General features: G+C 38.7%; 1 protein-coding gene across 1 annotated transcript in view; it reads right to left on the bottom strand.

Annotated features, from left to right (window-relative positions):
* Positions 1-710: 710 nt before the first annotated feature.
* LOC122356299 (echinoderm microtubule-associated protein-like 4) overlaps positions 711-19,038 on the bottom strand; it is a 67,370-nt gene continuing 49,042 nt past the window's right edge. The window contains 17 exon segments of the mRNA XM_043254839.1: positions 711-2,458; positions 2,461-2,787; positions 3,525-3,655; positions 5,857-5,955; positions 6,170-6,257; positions 9,078-9,175; positions 9,262-9,350; positions 9,454-9,521; positions 10,453-10,584; positions 11,425-11,550; positions 12,454-12,605; positions 15,322-15,457; positions 15,978-16,112; positions 16,372-16,467; positions 16,832-16,942; positions 17,895-17,964; positions 18,565-18,714. Of these exon segments, the coding sequence (XP_043110774.1) occupies positions 2,297-2,458; positions 2,461-2,787; positions 3,525-3,655; positions 5,857-5,955; positions 6,170-6,257; positions 9,078-9,175; positions 9,262-9,350; positions 9,454-9,521; positions 10,453-10,584; positions 11,425-11,550; positions 12,454-12,605; positions 15,322-15,457; positions 15,978-16,112; positions 16,372-16,467; positions 16,832-16,942; positions 17,895-17,964; positions 18,565-18,714 (2,170 nt within the window). The 3' untranslated portion in view covers positions 711-2,296.

Raw genomic sequence — 19,038 nt, 5'->3', positions numbered from 1 at the left:
TTTGGTAACACCTAATTCAGTCTCAATGCCTTCGCATTCTCTCACGTTAGCGCGCAACCGTTTTAGGAACATTTTAGGAAATCATTTTAGGGATCAATGACAAAGATTCTCAATAGATTTGGGAACATTTTTTTTTCGGAAATCATTTTTGGGGTGATTAATGACAAAATAAGTTTCACAAGAGAATGCAAAGTAAAATGCGAGTGAATTCATTTTAATTGTTTAATTTAATAGTTTAAGTATTTTTCTTTTTCTATTTTACTCTACTTTTACAAGCAACTTTTACAAATAATGTATTAAAACTGTATTTTTAGAAGAAACCGCGAATGCAAAACTTTAAGTGGGTGAACGCGCTACTTTTACAAAACATGTATTACGAGAGAATGCAAGGATTCTAAGGGGAACGCAATCTACTATAAATATAACATGATGCCATACTCAAATACCATAACTGTCAAAATCGCCCAAATGACCTAAATTAACCGAATACGGTACGAATAATACCATGGTACTTTCTGGTACTGTTTTTGTAAGCATTACAGAAAGGAGTGGGTAAAAACACAATTTCTTCCTTTGGCTTTCTTTCTCTTTTGGACTCTCTCCAAAAAGAGTGATCCTGAGAAAACTTTGAGGGAGAGAGGGAGAGGGTGATCGGCCTTCAGCGGAATGAAAGGAGCGGCGACTGGCGCGCACACACACACTCACGCACGCACATTTAAGACTCGTTTAATCTTTCCTTTCTCTCATAAGATAAAAAACAAGAACATCTCAGTCCAATGAACAAAACAACAAGAAAAACAGTCCCAAAATTAAATCTAAAAACAATGCAGTCTCGGTGAGAAGAGAGTCATTTGGATGCACGGCTAAAAAGGATGGTATGAATACAGAGGAGGTTCTCCAGTCCGAAAGAAGAAACTGAGAGAGATGTGAGGGTGGCACGGCATCTTTAGACAGGCGGATGAGACTGAAATTGTTTGTTTTATTTATAAAATAGCTTGGCTATAGCCATGCGGACCCCATTTTGACGCAGGCTTGTGTGTGTGTGTTACTCGTGTTTGTACTGAATGAAGCGCTCTGCTGTTTATGGCTATTCTTCTGGAAAGTTGAAATTCAAGATGTCCATGACCATGTCGACCGTTAGAAGCAGCTTGAATTGTTGAGGTCTGAGAGTCTGACCTATAAGCCAGAGGCACCTGCCTGGTGTCACCAGATATACATGTCCTGTAGTTTTTGGCTCAGGGACAGATGCTATGCAAGCACGCAAATCAACTTCACATGCAGTCCTCCAACAATGCTCGCGGAGTGCGATAGAATACAAATAAACATCATGTGATTTCTTTTTTTTTTTTAAGGTTTACGCATTTAAAGGGGTAGTTCACCCAAAACGTTTACTCCATTTTATGTCGTTCCAAACCCTTTATGACTTGACTTTCACACATTAAACAATATTTTGAAGAATAAAATTAAAAGAAAGTCCAATGCTGAATTGGGAACCAAATGACTTTTGTTCTAAGGGAAAAAAAACATATTCAAAAGACCCTTGAAAGATCTTCTTCCAACAGATCTTCCAAAGATCTTCCAACAGATCTTCCAAAGATCTCCAACAGATCTTCCAAAGATCTCCAAAGATCCTCCAAAGATCTTGAAAGAATTTTGGAGCGATTCTCTAAAAGATCCTCAAAACATCTTCAAAACATTTATTAAACATCTGTTTTTCCACATAAGAAAGTCAGTCATCAAGGTTTGGATTTACATGAGAATGCGTAAATAGATACAGAATGTTCAGTTTTGGGTGAAGACTGTGGAAAGATTTTGGTATTTAATTCACCCAAAGTTACTGATCCTTAAATCAAAATGTATATCGATGTATATGCCAAATTGAAAGCACGTGTCCATTTTATACGGTATTTGTCTATTTATACGAACATGCGTGTTTTTGCATCAAAACTGGTAAATAGTTTGTTTTCATGTCTTTTTTTTAATGTATCACAGTTACTGATGTGTGTGTGCATGTGTGTAGTATTAGTGTTTGTGTGGTAGTGTGTGTGTGTGTGAGTGTGTAAGTGTAAACTTGTAGGTGTTTAATTACACATTCCAAATCTCTCACCATCCAACCAAAACCAATGCCTCCGCAGCCACATCTACTGAATGTCAACATAACAACAAACTAAGACACGAAACGAAAAGAAAAGATAAAAACTGAGGAGACCCTGCTTTTGTAATCCGACAGGAAGGCTGCAGTGACATGCTGGTGCCTTTGGGCGGGCTATCGAGCAGAGGAGGGGGTCGAAACGCCTTATAAGGGAGGGTTAAAGGTCGTGCCCTCATCACTGGGTGTGGCCGTATCGTCGCTAGGCTCTAGGCTGTCCTTGGGGCTCAGGGTGCTGTCGGATGGGGGTGTGGCCTCGTCTGAAGGGGGCGGGGTTTCAGGGGAGCCGTCCTGCTGTCCATTCGGAGTAACTGTGTGCAGGGGTTCGGGGGTGGGAGGGGAGTGTTGGTGTCAGGTTGGGTGCTGAGGGGAAGAGAGACTGGCACCGGCAAGGGCTCAGTAGGAGTGTGGGGAACGCTGGGTACCGTCGGCAGGGTGCGAGGGCTGGAGTTGTGCAGCAGGGAATCACCCAGGCCCAAGCTGGAGTCGCTGTGCACCAAGGATGAGGTCTTCTCCACCAGACGCCACTGCATGATGCTCATGTCCTTGCCGCCCGTTGACACCAGGTGATTGTCTCTGTGCATGAAGCTCACGTTTGTCACGTGACTGCTGTGTGCACTGTACTTGTGGCTTGGGGCCTGCAATTAAATATATAAAAAAAAAAAAATGAAATCAGATAAAGAGAGAATATAATATCCCCCTGGCTTCAATTACAGCTCATGTTTTGGGTGAAATGACAAATATTAATATTAAAATAATATATTATATTATAACACAAATACAAATATTTCTATAAGAACTGTGAGGTCAAAAAAAACTAATGCACGCATAAATTGTTCAAAATAAGACCGATTTTCACTAGTCTTCACTAGTAACTCCGCAACTACTATTATTGAAATAACAGTACTTTTTAAGCAATATTTATATTCATATGCTGTTGCTTAATAAATGCAATCATTTAGTTTTAGATGCTGCTAATTACTATTGTGCACTATTTAATATTTATATTCTGCTGTCATTCCTTTAAGTGTTATATTCTTTTAAATAACCGCTTTTGCAAATTTTATTATATTTTTATGCTTTCTTTGATGTACGTGTTTGGTTTATTGCAGTATTTATGAGCCAGTGGAATAGTATTTTGTTCACACGTGCCTCTGTATGCACAGTTGAGGGACAATAAAAAGCTACCAAATCTAATCTAACCTATAAATATACATACAGAACCAAACTGCTGCACAGTGTACTGAAACAAAAACCAATGAATCGTGTACGAAACCGAGCTGGCTTCAGATATCTAGCAAACAACTAATACGCATGTTAAGATGTAAACGTAAAGACGCTCTTTAAAGCGTGACAGCAAGGTGATGTGACTGACCTTCGGTCTTGAGCAGGGGTACTGGAATAGGTGAACTTTACAGAAGTCATCAGCCAGAGCGATCACCTTCCTGTTGTGAGATCGCACAAGGGCATTGATATCCGTCCCGTCCGAACCCTCCGGCCAAACACCTGTTACACGGCAAACACCAGAGCGCAACGATAGTTAGAAGAAAAACCTTCTTCAGCAGGATGTCATTATCAACCTTTTTTTTTTAGGAACAACTCGCACACTGTAAAAAACGAACTGTTGTTTCAACTTGAAAAAGTTTTGTTCAGTCAACTAAAATATTTCAGTTGTCACTTAAATAAACATTAAGTAACTTAAAATTTCAAGTTCACTAAACTAAATATGTTTAGTTATTAATTTTCCATGGAGTAAATTTCCATCATTTTACTAATTCAGTTAATTTTTGCACAACAAGGAGGTTCCATTGTTTAGAAAGTTGGTATATTTTAGTTTTCATTTAATGTGTGTCCAAAATTAGTCATTTTTGTGCTGGATAAATATACTTTAATTGAATAGTAATTTATTATTCTGTTAAAATCCATGAAACAAGAAGAAACATCAAATCCTTAGTAACCGTTTCAAGGGAAGGTATTTTTGACCTCATCACTATAATATCCATAAACACAAAGACACCTCATCATTTTCCAAAACCGTGTTTATGAATGGATTGGGAACCTTCGGCGAGATTACCAGCAGGAGGCAGAAGAACACCGGGTAGAGCAATTTCTCACAGGTTCCTCTATCATCACATTCACTGTACTACTCTAATCTATTGGCTCAATGCTGGGGAATTTGTACAATTCAGCCAAATATTTTTCCAGTCTAATAAAGCGCTAAAATATGTGGAGTTGTGGTCAGGACTGGGCTGACTTTATGAATGTGACGCGCGCAGCAGACGGCACGCTATGCTGACAGATAAAGTGAGTTTGTGGTCTGAACTGCTTTTGGTTTTTGAAGTCACCCCGCTTAGACATGAAGTCACTCAAAATGTGAGCAAAATTAGAACGGCATTATAATTGTGCGCAAAAACACTGGAGTTGCAAAAACAGAAGAAAAGTGAGATGAGAAATGCTGCAAAGAGAGAACAGCTGACTGATAATCAAACTTTAAGTAGGTGATATGGAAAAAATTATCTAAATATGAGAAATCCTTAATTTCCATATAATAGATTAGAAAATACATGACATATGTAATCATGAAGATTACTTTACTATGATTTCCGTTATTAACTTGCAATGGGTACTGGACTAAAATGAACAATTTGTAATTAATATATTAAGCATATATATATATATATATATATATATATATCAATATATATATATATATATATATATATATATATATATACGTTAAAAAAAGCATTCCAAATTAAAAGTTTTTGTTCACATTATATGTGTGTGCTGTGTATAATTATGTATATATAAATACCCAAATATACAGTATATAGTTCGAAAATATTTGCATGAATTTACACGTATATAATTATATTAATGTAATTTATATTATACATAAATAACGTATTTCTCTTAAATATATGTGCATGTTTGTGTTTTATATATACACAAATATACACAGTACACACGTACCTAATACATGTATTTAAATACACAAACTTTTATTTTGTAGTGATTAATCATTTGACAGCACATATACAGTATATGGTTAATACGTTATGTATAAATTGTGAACTGTAATCCATTAATAATAATAAACTACATACCAGAAATCGTAGTAAGTCATCTTTTTGATTACATATTTAGGTGATGTATTCTGACTACTTACTTTTACTATTGACCTAACTTTTTTTAAGAAAAAAGTATTTTTCGATCTTAAACATCATAAAAAATTAATAATTAAGAAGTGGACTTTTTAATTTGTTTTTTGTTTAGAAAGGAAATTTTTAATATAAAACACTAACTCTAGTCTTATATATATTGTCTAGGGTTAAAGCTGTTAGTCTTGTAAAATTTAGATTAAAAAGTTCAATCAAGTCTGATATGTCCTCATTTATATTGCCAAGCAGCCGTGTGTTGGTGTGTGCGAGAAAGAAAATGACTAAGACCCCCTCAAGACTAAACCACTGACAGGAAATGAGTGTGAAATAGAGCAAAAAGTTCAAATGCCAGCCACATATTTGGAAAAACCAAACGAGGCACGCAAACACAGAGCACACATACTCATAACGCATAAAGCAAGCGTTCTTCTAGCCAATTTTCAGCCGTAAGTCTGATTCACATAGTCACTTAGTGGGTGCTATACAGTAGGCATCAAACCCCCGCTAGCAACAGCACCCAGAATGCACCACTCTACAGATACTGACCAAAGACGTGGAATCCCAGCACGCAGGTATACGTGGCCCAGTCGATGTCCTTGCACTCAGAACGATTACGAATCAACTTACAACCGTTTGGAATGTCCCCTGCGCGAGACGGAAAAACAACATGTCAAGAAAATCTGGGATACGGCGCAAAATTAGAGTTCTTTTGGACCAGAAAAAGTGCAAACACAAACCACAAGCTGAGTCACTTGTGATGTATTCTACCAAGCCGGTGAGACAAACGCAAATACGATTGGAGATGAATGTTTTTCGGAGAAAACGAGCCAGAGAGGGCTCGTTGCGGTCGGCCACTTACAGTAAAGGATTTCGTAGTCTCCTGAGTTGGACATGATGAACTTGTTGTCGGGGGACCAGTCAAGATGTGTAATGTAGCTGGAATGTCCCTGAGGAGAGAGATTAAAAGATCTGACGATGAAAATTATTAGGATTTAACCGTTCAACTGATCACAGAGCTGCTCGGCTCTTTCGCTGAACACAAATGCATGCATTTTGTGGAATATCTAACCTCATATTTTCAACGCAATCAATTTGACAGTGATTCCTAATGTTTAGTTCCAAAAAAAACAAGCCTATACTTTTCAAAACATCAAAAGACAAACAATATCTATGTTCGAAGAAAAGACCAAAACTGAAGATGTTGCTCTATAAAGGTTTAATCAGACATTTCAACGTCTGCAGCAGCTCTTGTAAAAAAAGAAATGCACTTATTTGTTTTAAACGTGCATTTCTAGCGTACTTCGAGTCTTACAAGTATATAAAAACTCGACTTGCAAGTAATATAATATTAAGGCAGAGGCTATAAAGGTTATTTAAGTGTGCACCTTTATACTTGAGTACGCATTTAAAAAGAATTTCATTGCATTTTAGTAAAAGCACAAGAACGTGTAAAGTACTCGATTAGAATTATTTTCAATACCTATGAAAATGCATACAATAATCTCTAAAGTACAGCTAACTGCATTCAATATAAATGTAAGAGTACTTTTTTTTTTAGCACCATGGTAGAATGGAATTAAGAGTAATTTGAAAGCTGTTCCACATCAAGTAACGATTAAGTCATTTTCAAATACTTGAACGCGTCTTTTGGACTACGTCTATGATACTTCTGTGGTGCTCTGTTGTGCCTTTTTGGAACTTTTTGGAGTAAATGTTCGATTGTATGGAAAACATCTGACCAGGCTGTAATTTTGTTTTCCATAAAAGAAAACCTTACAGGTTTGAAACAACATATTAGTGAGAAAAAAAACAAAACCAACACGTTTTTGAGACGCTCCGGCTCTTTAACCTAGACGCGTGAAAGCGAAAAGAGTTCAAAAGTTCGGCTGAAAAAAATCAATTAATCTAAAAGCACAAATAAACCCTCTTCAAATGAAACGACGTCAACGCGAGCCCGAGCGTCTCGCAGACGCGGACAACTAATCAAAGTGATGGAATAGCATAAAAAGAGACTGAACTCAGTGGTCTCAATAAATAATGCTGGAGGGTCTCCACCCAGTGCAAAGAGAGACACAAAACTAATACCGTCTGACTTACAACTCAGGGAGAGAAGCTCGGTTTGTCTGACTTGGCTCTGACTTGGCCGTGGGCTTTCCTCCCATATGTGCGCCGACATCTACATGTGAGTGAATGTACGTGTTTTAAAGAGGCTTGCGTTTGGGAAAGCTTGCTATCTGCTTACATGCACGCACACACACACACACACACACACACACACACACACAGTGCCCTGTAGATTATAAAGAACACCTGTCTATCCTTTTCCAGCTTTTCATCCTGAACTTCCTTTCTATGGCCGTCGAAACGTTCCCACGCTGCACTGTAATGCAAACGGTTTATAGCTCAGCGACGGACTGCAGTATTCGGACACTTCTGCACATTTAAGTCACATCTAAAAACGTATGAACCTCTTATGAATTGCACAGACAAACTATCAAACTATGCCATCCGCCATTTAGTTTAGCCGATTTGTAGTCTTTGTGAGATTTTTTGAGTTTTTCGCTTTATAGTGAATCACTCGGTTTGATATTTTAAGTTTTGCTTACGCGTCCAAATACGTTTTGCGGCCACTGTACGCGTTCATCCGCTCTCATCTGTCTGTGAGTAACATGGTTCGGCTACGCTGACAGACACATGAGCGATTCGTCTGCCAGCATCAATAAAACCACAGGCCAGCGTTCCCACAATGTCTGAATTCCCTCTGGAAGCTCAGACGTGTCAGGCAGTCAAGAGCGCCGAAAGAGAGGCACGCTTTCATTCTGTCTGCTAAAATCACGCTGACATCTTCAGCCGCTTCAAAACCAGCGTTTCTTCGCTCTCTTCATGACTTGCCGAAGGATAGACGCGTACAAAAACGGACTATGTGGAAATAATTTCATTTCTGCTAGTCATTTCATAATGAAAAGGAGAACCATTCGTGCGTCCATGTTCGACGAAGGGCACTAAACACAGAAGTGTTTTTAAAACTCTAAATGAATTATAAACGTGATCCATCAAAGCATTAGCAAAGCGATATATCAGTGTAAGACGGCACTTTTTTATTTTTGCCTGACAGGACGTATAAATCGACAAAAACGCAAGGCACCCGTTTCAGAGAATGACTCTATTATAACTGTGATTGAACACAGATGTTAATGATATTAAACTTCTCAGCTACTGAAAAACTGCGCTATTTAAAAAAAAATCAGAGCGATCAGAAGAACAGTGGTGTGATTCAGAGGGTGTTGACGGAGTACAGCCGAGCGAAACGAGACCCGGGTCAGACACGGGCAAGCGGTCACGCGCGGTAAAGTTTTATTCTCCGCTCTCCCCTGACCGCCTCGGATCCAGCCGAAAGGGGAATAGCGAAAATAGACAATAATACAGCCATGAAGCGATGACTGTAAGGTAAATCAAAATGCATTCAAAACGCATTTGAAATGAATCATCCACGTTTAAGAATTGGAAATTGTAAATGTAATCTTTGTATTTTTATTTGTTTTAAATATATATTTTATATCGCATTCAATGGAGATCCACTAGTGGCCCCAGTACGGATTTTAGGAAAGGACCTTTCATGCGGTGTGTAACAGTTTTAAAGTTTTAAATGCACCGTGTATAAAGACATTGTCCCTAGTGTTTGCACGCAAGTCATCCCACAACCAAAACACCCATAATAGGCGCACTTTAATGCCGGAATAGATTTTGTGTCCACTTCAGATACTCACAGTGCATTTCCCATATCTGCTGTACTTGCGTCCCTTATCCGACACCGTGTAGAGGTAAATGAAGTTATCATGTGATCCCACTGCCAGCAGCGTGCCATCTGAAGAGAGACACTGAGACGTATGGCTGTCTGCCCAACACAGAAACGCAACAAAAAAAAGGTATGCAAACAAGAAACACACTCACCAATAGAGTAGCGCATCACTGACAGCTGCTCATTGCCGTCTGTATGAATGGCCACCAGATCTCGCGTCTCTGCGTCCAGAGCATACCACCTGAGACGCGTACGAATAATCTCTCAATTACAGCCATCGAAGCAGTTTTAGGTTAAAACTTTGTATGTAAACTTTATATGGAGATGATATAGAGGTCACTTACTTCCCTGAGTGAGTACCAATGGCGACAACCGAACCGCTAGGATGGAAATCTGCGCAGTGCCCGTGCTCCTGAAAAAACACGAAAACGTCAATACCGTCACAAGCATACCACACTTTATACCGAGTTCTGGTTCTAATGCAGATTGTCTGATATATTTCTAATTTCGCTATTTTTGTTGAAATGAAAGGTGCTTGTTTTTCAGCTTTTACTGACATCAGACACGACAACACTTTAAAAACGAATGAAACCTTAGTTCTTAGAATTCAACCGTTTATAGTCCGTAAAAAGTACAGCTTTCTTGGAAATGCGCTGAGGCCCCTTATTAGGCCCCCTGGTCAAGAAGCACCGCTCTAAATGCGTGGATGAGGTCGCAAAAAAAGAAACTGAAACCTGATAAACACACATCAACTAAATACTACATCAATGCAAATGTAAACATCCTACAGTTAAGATGACAACGGGTATTTAGTGGTTATTCGGGGGATCTCGCAATCTTTCAAGGTCCTACTAACCATAGTCTTAGCTCAGAGACACACTGTCCAGAAACACTAACCGCTGTTACAATAAACGCCTCTGAGCCAAAATGCTCAAACAAACTGGTTACTGATGTCTTATATATATATAATATATCCAAGAACCACTAATGTCATGGCATGTGTCACAGATTTTGAACAAATTCCCCAAGCATCTGATTATCCTGCTTTGTTTTCTGAGATGCCTCTGAAATATTACATCTAGTCAAGTCAAGTTGTCTTTAGTATTTTCAAAAGAACAAAGCACTGGGCCATAATTTATGCCAGTAACCAGTGAAAATGAGTCTGAAGTGTCCAACAGAGAACTGTAGCACTACATTTTTTTGATAGTTACAAAAATTAAACATACAGAGGCCACCTTTATCGAAGCCAATGCCCTATATTGCCTGAAAGGTTAGCGTATTGTGCTCATTATTACTATTAACATATGCAATATTTAACGGGTCTGTGTTTGTGGGAGTCTTACGTCCAGCAGTCTGGTCCATTCCAGCGTGTGGTCCACAGAGCTCCACAGACACACCTGTCTGTCCTGAGCGCAGGTGAGGAACAGGTCTCTGAACGGGTGGGTGGCCAGACCCCACAGCTCATCTGTGTGCCCCTAAAAACAGAGAGTCCCATGAAACCAACCCCACAACTGTGACTGCAGTTACAAGCACATGTTTGATAACCGTTGACTCCTTGTATGTATTTGAGATTACTGAGAACTGAGAGGAAAAATTTGCATTTAAAACCAATGGAATCTTCCATTCCACATACTGTTCTTTGTCAAAAAAAAAAAACGGGTGACGCTTTATTTTAAGGTGTCCGTAATACAGAGTAATTACCTAGTAAGTACTTAGTAGTAGCCGTTGCACTTACGCGAAACAAAATACGCTTACAATGTAACTAAGTTATGGAATAGTTTGTATCTACAGCTTGTAATTATGCAGATGTAACAGGCAGCTACTGTTACACATGTGTTACAGACTGTAACCAAAAGACTGTCACATATATGTCGCAGACTTTATACAATGTAATTATAAAATCACGTACACAGGCATAAGCTACTTCAAATAAAGTGCATCAAGATTGTACTTAAGTGTAAGTAGCTGTGTAACATATGTGTAACAGTAGCTGCATGTTACATCTACGTAATTACAAAATATAATTACAGGCTGTTCCATAATTTAGGTACATTTCATTTAATGTAAGTACAATGGCTACTACTAAGTAACTGATTAGGTAATTACTCTGTATTACGACACCTTAAAATGAAGTGTTACTGAAAAAAGGTTCTTAAGATCATTAAAATAACCTTCACATTGAGGTTCTTTTAAGAATTGTTCACCGAAAGCTTTTTTGGGGAACCAAAAATGGTTCTTTAGTGGACCAAAACTGCCTTTTGAAACCTTTATTTTTTGAAGAGTATGGGGCTGCACGTGAGAAAAAAGCTCTTTACCTGCACTTCCACCTGGAATCCATCGTTGAAGGTGCCTCTCAGGATGAAGTTGCGTGAAGTGCCCACCAGAAACTGCTCGCCCTTGCCCTCAGCTACTGCACGAATGGTGCCATACTGATCTGGGACCTGAACAAAAGCAATCACGCATGATAAATATATTATCATCATCTTGTTACACGTTACACGTACTAGTATTACCACATTATGCATGATTCCAATGTAGCTTACCCTAACCTTAAAGACTTTATATGTAGTTATTTAATTTTTAATCTCAAACCTATTTCTGTAATTGAGTTAAACAGTGCAAAATTTAATTTGAACAATTGATTTTATATACATTTATGTAGATAAGTCTACTTTAATGTTTCAATCAACTTTTAAAATGTTATTGGGGAGGAAATAATATTCCATCATAATAATTTGTTAACAGATATATTTATGTAAAAATAAAAAAATAAAACATACATACTGTGCTGATTACAATTTATAAAAAGAAAAAAAAAATTATCATACAAAATTGTATTATTAGTTTATCATTCTGCTGGTAACCTATTGTTTTATAAATAAATTAATAAATGAATGAATGTATATAACAGTATTGAAATGTCATCTAATGATTCTTTTTCTAAATATGACTGGCAAGATTATTTGGTATATGAACTATTGTTACACTGAACAGCATTTTAGGTGTCTTATGTAAATCATATTTGAAAGTCATTATTTTTTGTTCAGAAAAATGTAATTAAACCGGACACATTCTAATGCACAAAAAAAAAAAAACTATATTAAACCGCAATTTTTTCCCTTTTAACACCTCCACAAAATAAAGTGTATCTTTTTTTACTATGCAATTAATATTTATCGTTATCATATACTTCAGTTTAAAACTTTGGGGTCACAAAAAGTGTATTAAAAAAACAAAAACATATACTGTCTTCACTATTTTTAGTACTTCTCTAAAAAAGTAAAAGTAATTATTCCAAGATGTTAATGTATCAGCTATGTATCTCTTTAAAAACAGGCATGCACCTCGATGTCTCTCTCTGGATTCAGGTCGTGGTCCCACAGAATGATCTTGTGGTCTTTGCCGCCCCCTGTGAGCAGCGTGCCGTTCCTCATCTGACACAGAGTGAAGACGCTGCCATCGTGAGCCTTGATCTGACGCGAGATCTGAAACGCTCCTGCGGGAACGGGACGGGTTAGTAAGACACACGGAGACTTCTGGGAACAGAACACCACAAATATCTCTCCTGGCTAATGCGGTTTGAGTGCCAGACTGTTTTGCCATTGGGGGATGCGATAGGGCTTTCGGAAAAGCCAGCGAAAGAGAAGCTCGCAGATATGCTTGCCAAGCGAGGCCGGGGGGGTGCGTGCGTTCGTGATGTTGCATTCTGGGAATTCCAGTAGATTATCGCTTCTCCCTGCAATAATACCGATGGCCCGGCTGTCTGCGCAAAGAGCCAAACCGAGGGAAATCTAGACCCCCGGAGCGCTGAAGCGGCCCATCGATATGCACATAACTCCGCGCGTTTCTGAACGGACGCACTCCAACACACCTGCACTACCGCGCTTCTACAGTTACATGGTATCTCCGAGCGTACAGACGCAGACACAGGAAATCAGCTAGACGAGGCCGGTTCAGGACATGACATATGCCAAATGACTTAAGATGGAAAGAAGAAACGAAGCAGCAGCCGGCGAAGCACGTGCGAGGATTCATGACAGGAGAACGCTACGAGGCTGAAGCAGGAACTCGTTTTCATAAAGTGTGCACTTTTTCTTTTTTTTTGCAAATTTTTTCAACTCGTTGAACGAAATACTAATCAATCAATCAATCAACTAATCCCCAAAAACAGATGCGTCTAGCCATGAATGTTACAGTGTATGAAAAAGTGTAATTCATAAGTTTCCTGCGTTTCATTCTATTGCGATATGCTTTGAAATGTAATTCATTCCTGTGATGTAAAGCTGAATATTCAGCATCATTACTCACGCGACGCTTCAGAAATCATTTTAATATCTCATTTCAATATTCCTGATTATTACGCTTAATTTTCTTGTGGAAGGTCGTTTATTTGAAATGGAAATCTTTTGTGACATCTTTCATCAATTTAATGCATCCTTGCAGTTTTATTCAATGTAACGAGTGGCTTATGACTCGTTGATTTGTTTATGAAGAATCTCGAGACGAGCATGCAGCCGAATCTTCGGACACGCATCAAGAGTTTTGAAACGTTTCGATTTTATAGATGATTAACGAAGGATTTTCATTTTCAAGCATCCGGTAAAACTATCGCAATTGCTCGGCTCTGGAGTGTTAGTAGTAGTTTCTGTCCCTTAGGGGGCGCTGCGTCACAGGACCGTACTGATGAGATCGAGGGGGTAAATAAAGGAGTGATAAATGAGCGGGAGCTGGCAGGGTTTCAGCCTGTGGTGCGGCCAATCCAGTTCCACAGCATGCCAGTGAAAACCATTACAACTCCAGGATCAACACAGAGAAAACAATCTGTCAGCTTGTGCACACAGACACCAGCACGCTTGCATGCAAACGCGGTTTCAGTCACACATCACGAGCCGTGGACTTCCACCGAAAGTCTTCTTGAAAGCTGCTCTCTGCCACAGGTTTCCAGAAGTTTCTCTTTCTGTCACTTATCATTGAAACGACGGTCGGGCTTCGCTAACATCACACGTAGAATTGACAAAATGTTGACAAGCTACCTTAAAGCGGCCTGCCGCTAACATCTTTTCTACCACCGCTAGCGTTTCCAACACTAATAATAATCAGAAATGTGTATACATTAAGCTGCAAATCAACATATTAGAAGGATTGTGTGACGCTGAAAAGCATGGCAGTCCGTTTCGAGCATAAAAAAAAAGAGAGAATCGGGTGATTACGAGCTGTGAAGTCAGAATTGTGAGATTTAAAGTTTAAAGATGAATTATGAGAAAGTAAATCGGTATTGCGTGATATAAACACAATTATGAGCTATAAAGTCCAAAAAGACTGACGCGTGACTTTAATTCTGACTATAACTCGCAATTGTGAATTTATTTATTTCTCAGAACTGCAAGTTTGTACAATTCTGAGAAACAATAATCACATAATGACGTAATTGTAAAATAGGAAGTCGCAATAACTTTTTTTTTTTTTTTTTTTATTCAGCGGCTTCCATAGAAAAGTGGAGTAACGATGCTGGAAACTCAGCTTTGCGTCCCACGAATAAACTACGCTCTAAAATGCATTCAAACGGCTAACTTCGTACAGCTGTACTGTATTTCTGATAGATAAATGCAGCCTTGATGAACATGTTGCACAGAAGTGATGGCGAATGAACTCTTTAACGTAGAGGCCATATGCGAGGGTCAGCGAGGTTTTATTTGTTGCATTTACCATAGTGTGATGAATTCCTTTTTTTAACCGTGCGTATTTTACTACGCGAGTCACACTACGGAAAGGCGATCATAAACTGAACTTTTCATGTCATTTTCGCAGGCATGGCATGAGAAATAAACTACAGCAGTGATGAACCCTACAGCCTTTCCCGATCTGTGCAGCAAGTCGTCTGTTACTGTTAATACGACGTGTGTCTTTTGGTAGAACAGAATGCGGTTATGCTTTGACCCCGCGCGCATCTGGCCTCGTTCCACTTCCTTTATTTTCTTTTATGGTGAGCGGGAACTTCTCTAGTCTGTTTGGTTTCAGAGCGTGCAGCGGAGCGGAGGACCAGACTGCGTTCGTGGGAGGATACCTTCACCGCCACCGCAGCACTTTTTTTTTTTTTTTTTATGAGGAAACGCAGGTGGTGATGGAAAAATGAAGGGTATGTTAATGTGCAGTATGCGTTTTATTATCCTGCCAGTGCTAATATGGAGCCCGTGTGCGAGACGAGGGCCTACCTTTCGGCCCTTTTCCTGGTGCTGGTTCAGCGGTGCTGCGGGTCCATATCAGTATGATTCCTCCTGAGTCTCCGGTCAAGATGTCTCCGTTATTGAGGAAGGCCAAACACTGTACAAATTTGGGCTTCTCGTATTTCTGTCAAAGACACACAAACAAAAGTAATAAATGTGAAGTCAGGTTTTATGAACTCGCGTACAGTATGTACGGACTAGTTTGTGCTTTGTAAATCAAGCCCGACCGCAGCATTGGTCTAGAAATGTCTCTTGAGCTGGGAAATGTTGCCAAAATATTCAACCTTTTGACTATTTCATACATGACTCAATAGTTACCGTATATTTTCTTAAATGGTCTGAAACTGCTAAATGAGCTCAAATATACGCAATAAACAATAACAAAGTATACAGCATATATATATATATATATATATATATATATATATATATATATATATATATATATTTTATTAAATATATTTATTTATATATCGGCACCCATTCACTGCAGAGGATCCATTGCTGAGCAAGTGATTTAATGATACATTTCTTCAAAATTTCGATAATTTCACATGCATCTTGTAAGGCCTGAGGGTGAGTACATTTATTTTTGGGTGAAATTGAATATTAGAAGAATTGATAAGAAGCATGGGTGTCCTTACGCCAAATATGCCTTGTTTGCGGGCGAGTGAAGAACCGCTCCAGGTCCAAAAGAAGATATGTGATTTTCCACACGTGACGATGGTGTTGGCGTCGGTCGGGTGAAACTCCACCGCTAAGACCACTTCATTGGTTGTCTAAGAAAACAGCACACACAGGCAAAATCATTACAAGAAAAACGGAAGAAGCAAGAGAGGAATGCGCAGGGAAACGGGGCAAAAAGGTACAAAAGGAACAGAAGCGGCAAAACATAAAAGGACGAGAAGGAAGCCATCTGAAACGAGATGAAAAGGACCGAGAAAAAAGATGGAGGAGGAAACTAGATAAGGGCTAAAAGAAATCTAAAAGAAAGGAACAAAGGAAGGGAGTGGTGATGTGTGAGACAAGGGAACGTACCTTAATCTCAGCGATTTTTGATTTCTTCTGCCAGTCCCACACAGTGAGCATGTGCTCGTTAGAGTCATCAATCACACTGAGATGAGTGCCTGAGTCCTACACACACACACACACACACACATACAGTTTGAGCATCACAAGTCCATACTCTAACACGTCGGATGAAATGATTGTCTCCCCATATAAGACTCATTTATGTATTTGCACTTCATTCAAATAAAGAAAATGACCGAAGAGTGCAGTGTTTGATGTTTAACAACCAAGTACAGATCTGCAAGGTGAAAAAATCGAATTCTCAGTCGATTTTCACGTATAGCATATTATTTCAAGCCTAACGTTGATTTCGAGGTAAGAATTATTGGCGGTTCCAAAAACATATGCAAACGCGATCCAGGAAATAGCGGTTGTCCAATTAGGCGATGCTAATCAAACGCATGATGAAATCAAGTCAAAGACTCACCGCTTTGGAGAAAGCGAGGGATCCAACTCCTCTCTCGAAGGTGCCGAGGCCGATGATCTGCAGCGTGGAGAGACTGACCGAGTCCCAAACTCTGACGTGAGGCTGAAGCGGCTGCAGCGTTCACAATACAGACATCACAGTAAACATCCCAAAACGGCTTATACTGATGAACAAACAACACTGCTGGGAAACACGAGTAATACAGGGGACGGGTCCTCCGTGAAGAGTTCATACACTGTTTTAAGCTCTTCGGGGATCCTCTGAACACCTGCAGGTAGATGCGTTTCTTTATGCACTTTGAAGACTTTTTGTCTTTAAAGTTTGTTTGCTGTAGCATTATAGAAACCAGCCAGTTATTCCAGACCAGCTTTCCTATTCTGCGTTACTAAAGTCAAAAGATGCAGCATAATATTTGAAAATGAAATAGTAGGGGTCCTTGGAAATTAAAGAAATAAATGGCATGTAATGAGCAATGAGTAAATCAAGTTATACCGACAGGGCAAAATAAAGTGAGAGAAACAGCTATTAGAAGAAGAAAGAGCCACTTGTATCATATAGTACTTTAATTCACGGCGGTTATGAGATTATCAAAGCAGAAATACGGATGAAGAACAACAAACAAGTTTTGGAAATTTTATCCAAATTTTGGTGGTTAGAAGGTCAACATAAAAACCATTGAATGCTTACATATTTAGAGAGACACAACTACATGATAGCTTAACAATTTAGGGTCAGTATGATTTTTTTATGTTTTTAAAAGACATCTCCTTCTTACCGAGGTGGCATTTATTTGATCAAAATACAATACAATTTTTTTAATTTATTTGAATATATTTTCAGATTATTCTTTCCACAACACTCTGATAATTAGAAGGTTAAAAAGGCAATATATCTGTAATATAACTCTTTCGTTTTTTCTTTGCGACAACCCTAAAAGTCTTTCATTTCACCTTTGCTCAGTTTAAATCTACATCTAAATATTTGATCGCGTACTTTTGCCTGGCAGTGTGTACATTAAGGCAAAATCAGCTCTGTGCTTTATAGCTGTGCTGATGAGACTCACCCTGCCGTCCTTATCCACGCCTGCTATCTGTCCCGTGGCGATGCGGATCTTATCCGGGTGAACAGCAAGACTAGAAGAGAGCAGAACGTTCACTGATCAACACTGCTCAAGTCCGAAGAGGTGAATACGGCTGCTTGTCATCATTAATATGTCATCAGGCAAATATATTAGGAACAAATACTTCCTGATATGGCCTGATATCTAGAGACCGGCGTGAATGCCATTATATGCATATTTGGCAACACAGTTCACTAATAACCAGTTGTTTATTATCACCACACATATTCCTAGTATATTTGTTTTTTTGTTAGTATTTAATAACGCCTTATTCTGTGTGATATGCTCCCTAAATCTGAAGTGGTACCCGATATTCAAAAGGCCATAGGCACCATCACTAACAATGCTGACTGTTAAGGTTTTTTCTTGTAAATCGCATCGGCTCATTTGTTTGGTTTAGCCCAAAGAAACATTTTTCCTGTAATTTCCATCCCGTGCTCACACAGTCTCATTAAGACCAAATGTGAAATCACAATGACAGCCATTCATTAAGAAAAAAAACTGCATCTTTCAGTTTAACTGCGAGTTACTTTTTTAATATTCAATTATTGGACGAGATAACCAGCGGATAACTGCATGGCCCTAATAACGCGATGCGTGTTTTCAGTCTCACCATTTGACGCAGTCAGTGTGTCCTAAATAGTGCCGCTGTGTCCTCTCCTCGTAGTTGAAGAGCACCACCACGGAGGCGATGAAATATACGATCTCCCCGGTAGGCAGCAAGTACACATTTGCACGGCAGTCACGTCCCCTGTAGCCATATCTGCCCGTCTGAGTCAAGGAGGGCAACAACAATATTACAAAAAACAACGTATATAAAATATATATATATTTTTTTCCAATGCTTTACTCGTCCGTCGCAATGTTTTAATTTCTGTGAATTTAATCAGAGAATGGTGCACTTAAATTAAATAAAATAAAAAATTAAATACAATTAAAAAATGAACGAAATTAAAAATTACATAAAAAATGAATAAGATTCAAAATTTCATAAAAAATACATTTAATTAAAAATTCAATGAAAAACATATCTAAATAAAAATAAATAAAAATTACACAAAATTACATAAAAATTAATTAAATGACA

The sequence above is a fragment of the Puntigrus tetrazona genome, chromosome 13, assembly GCF_018831695.1.
Source record: "Puntigrus tetrazona isolate hp1 chromosome 13, ASM1883169v1, whole genome shotgun sequence".
In the NCBI taxonomy this organism is placed as follows: Eukaryota; Metazoa; Chordata; class Actinopteri; order Cypriniformes; family Cyprinidae; genus Puntigrus; species Puntigrus tetrazona.
The sequence above is the reverse complement of the archived record's forward strand: the minus strand, read 5'-3'. Positions and strand labels throughout refer to the sequence as shown.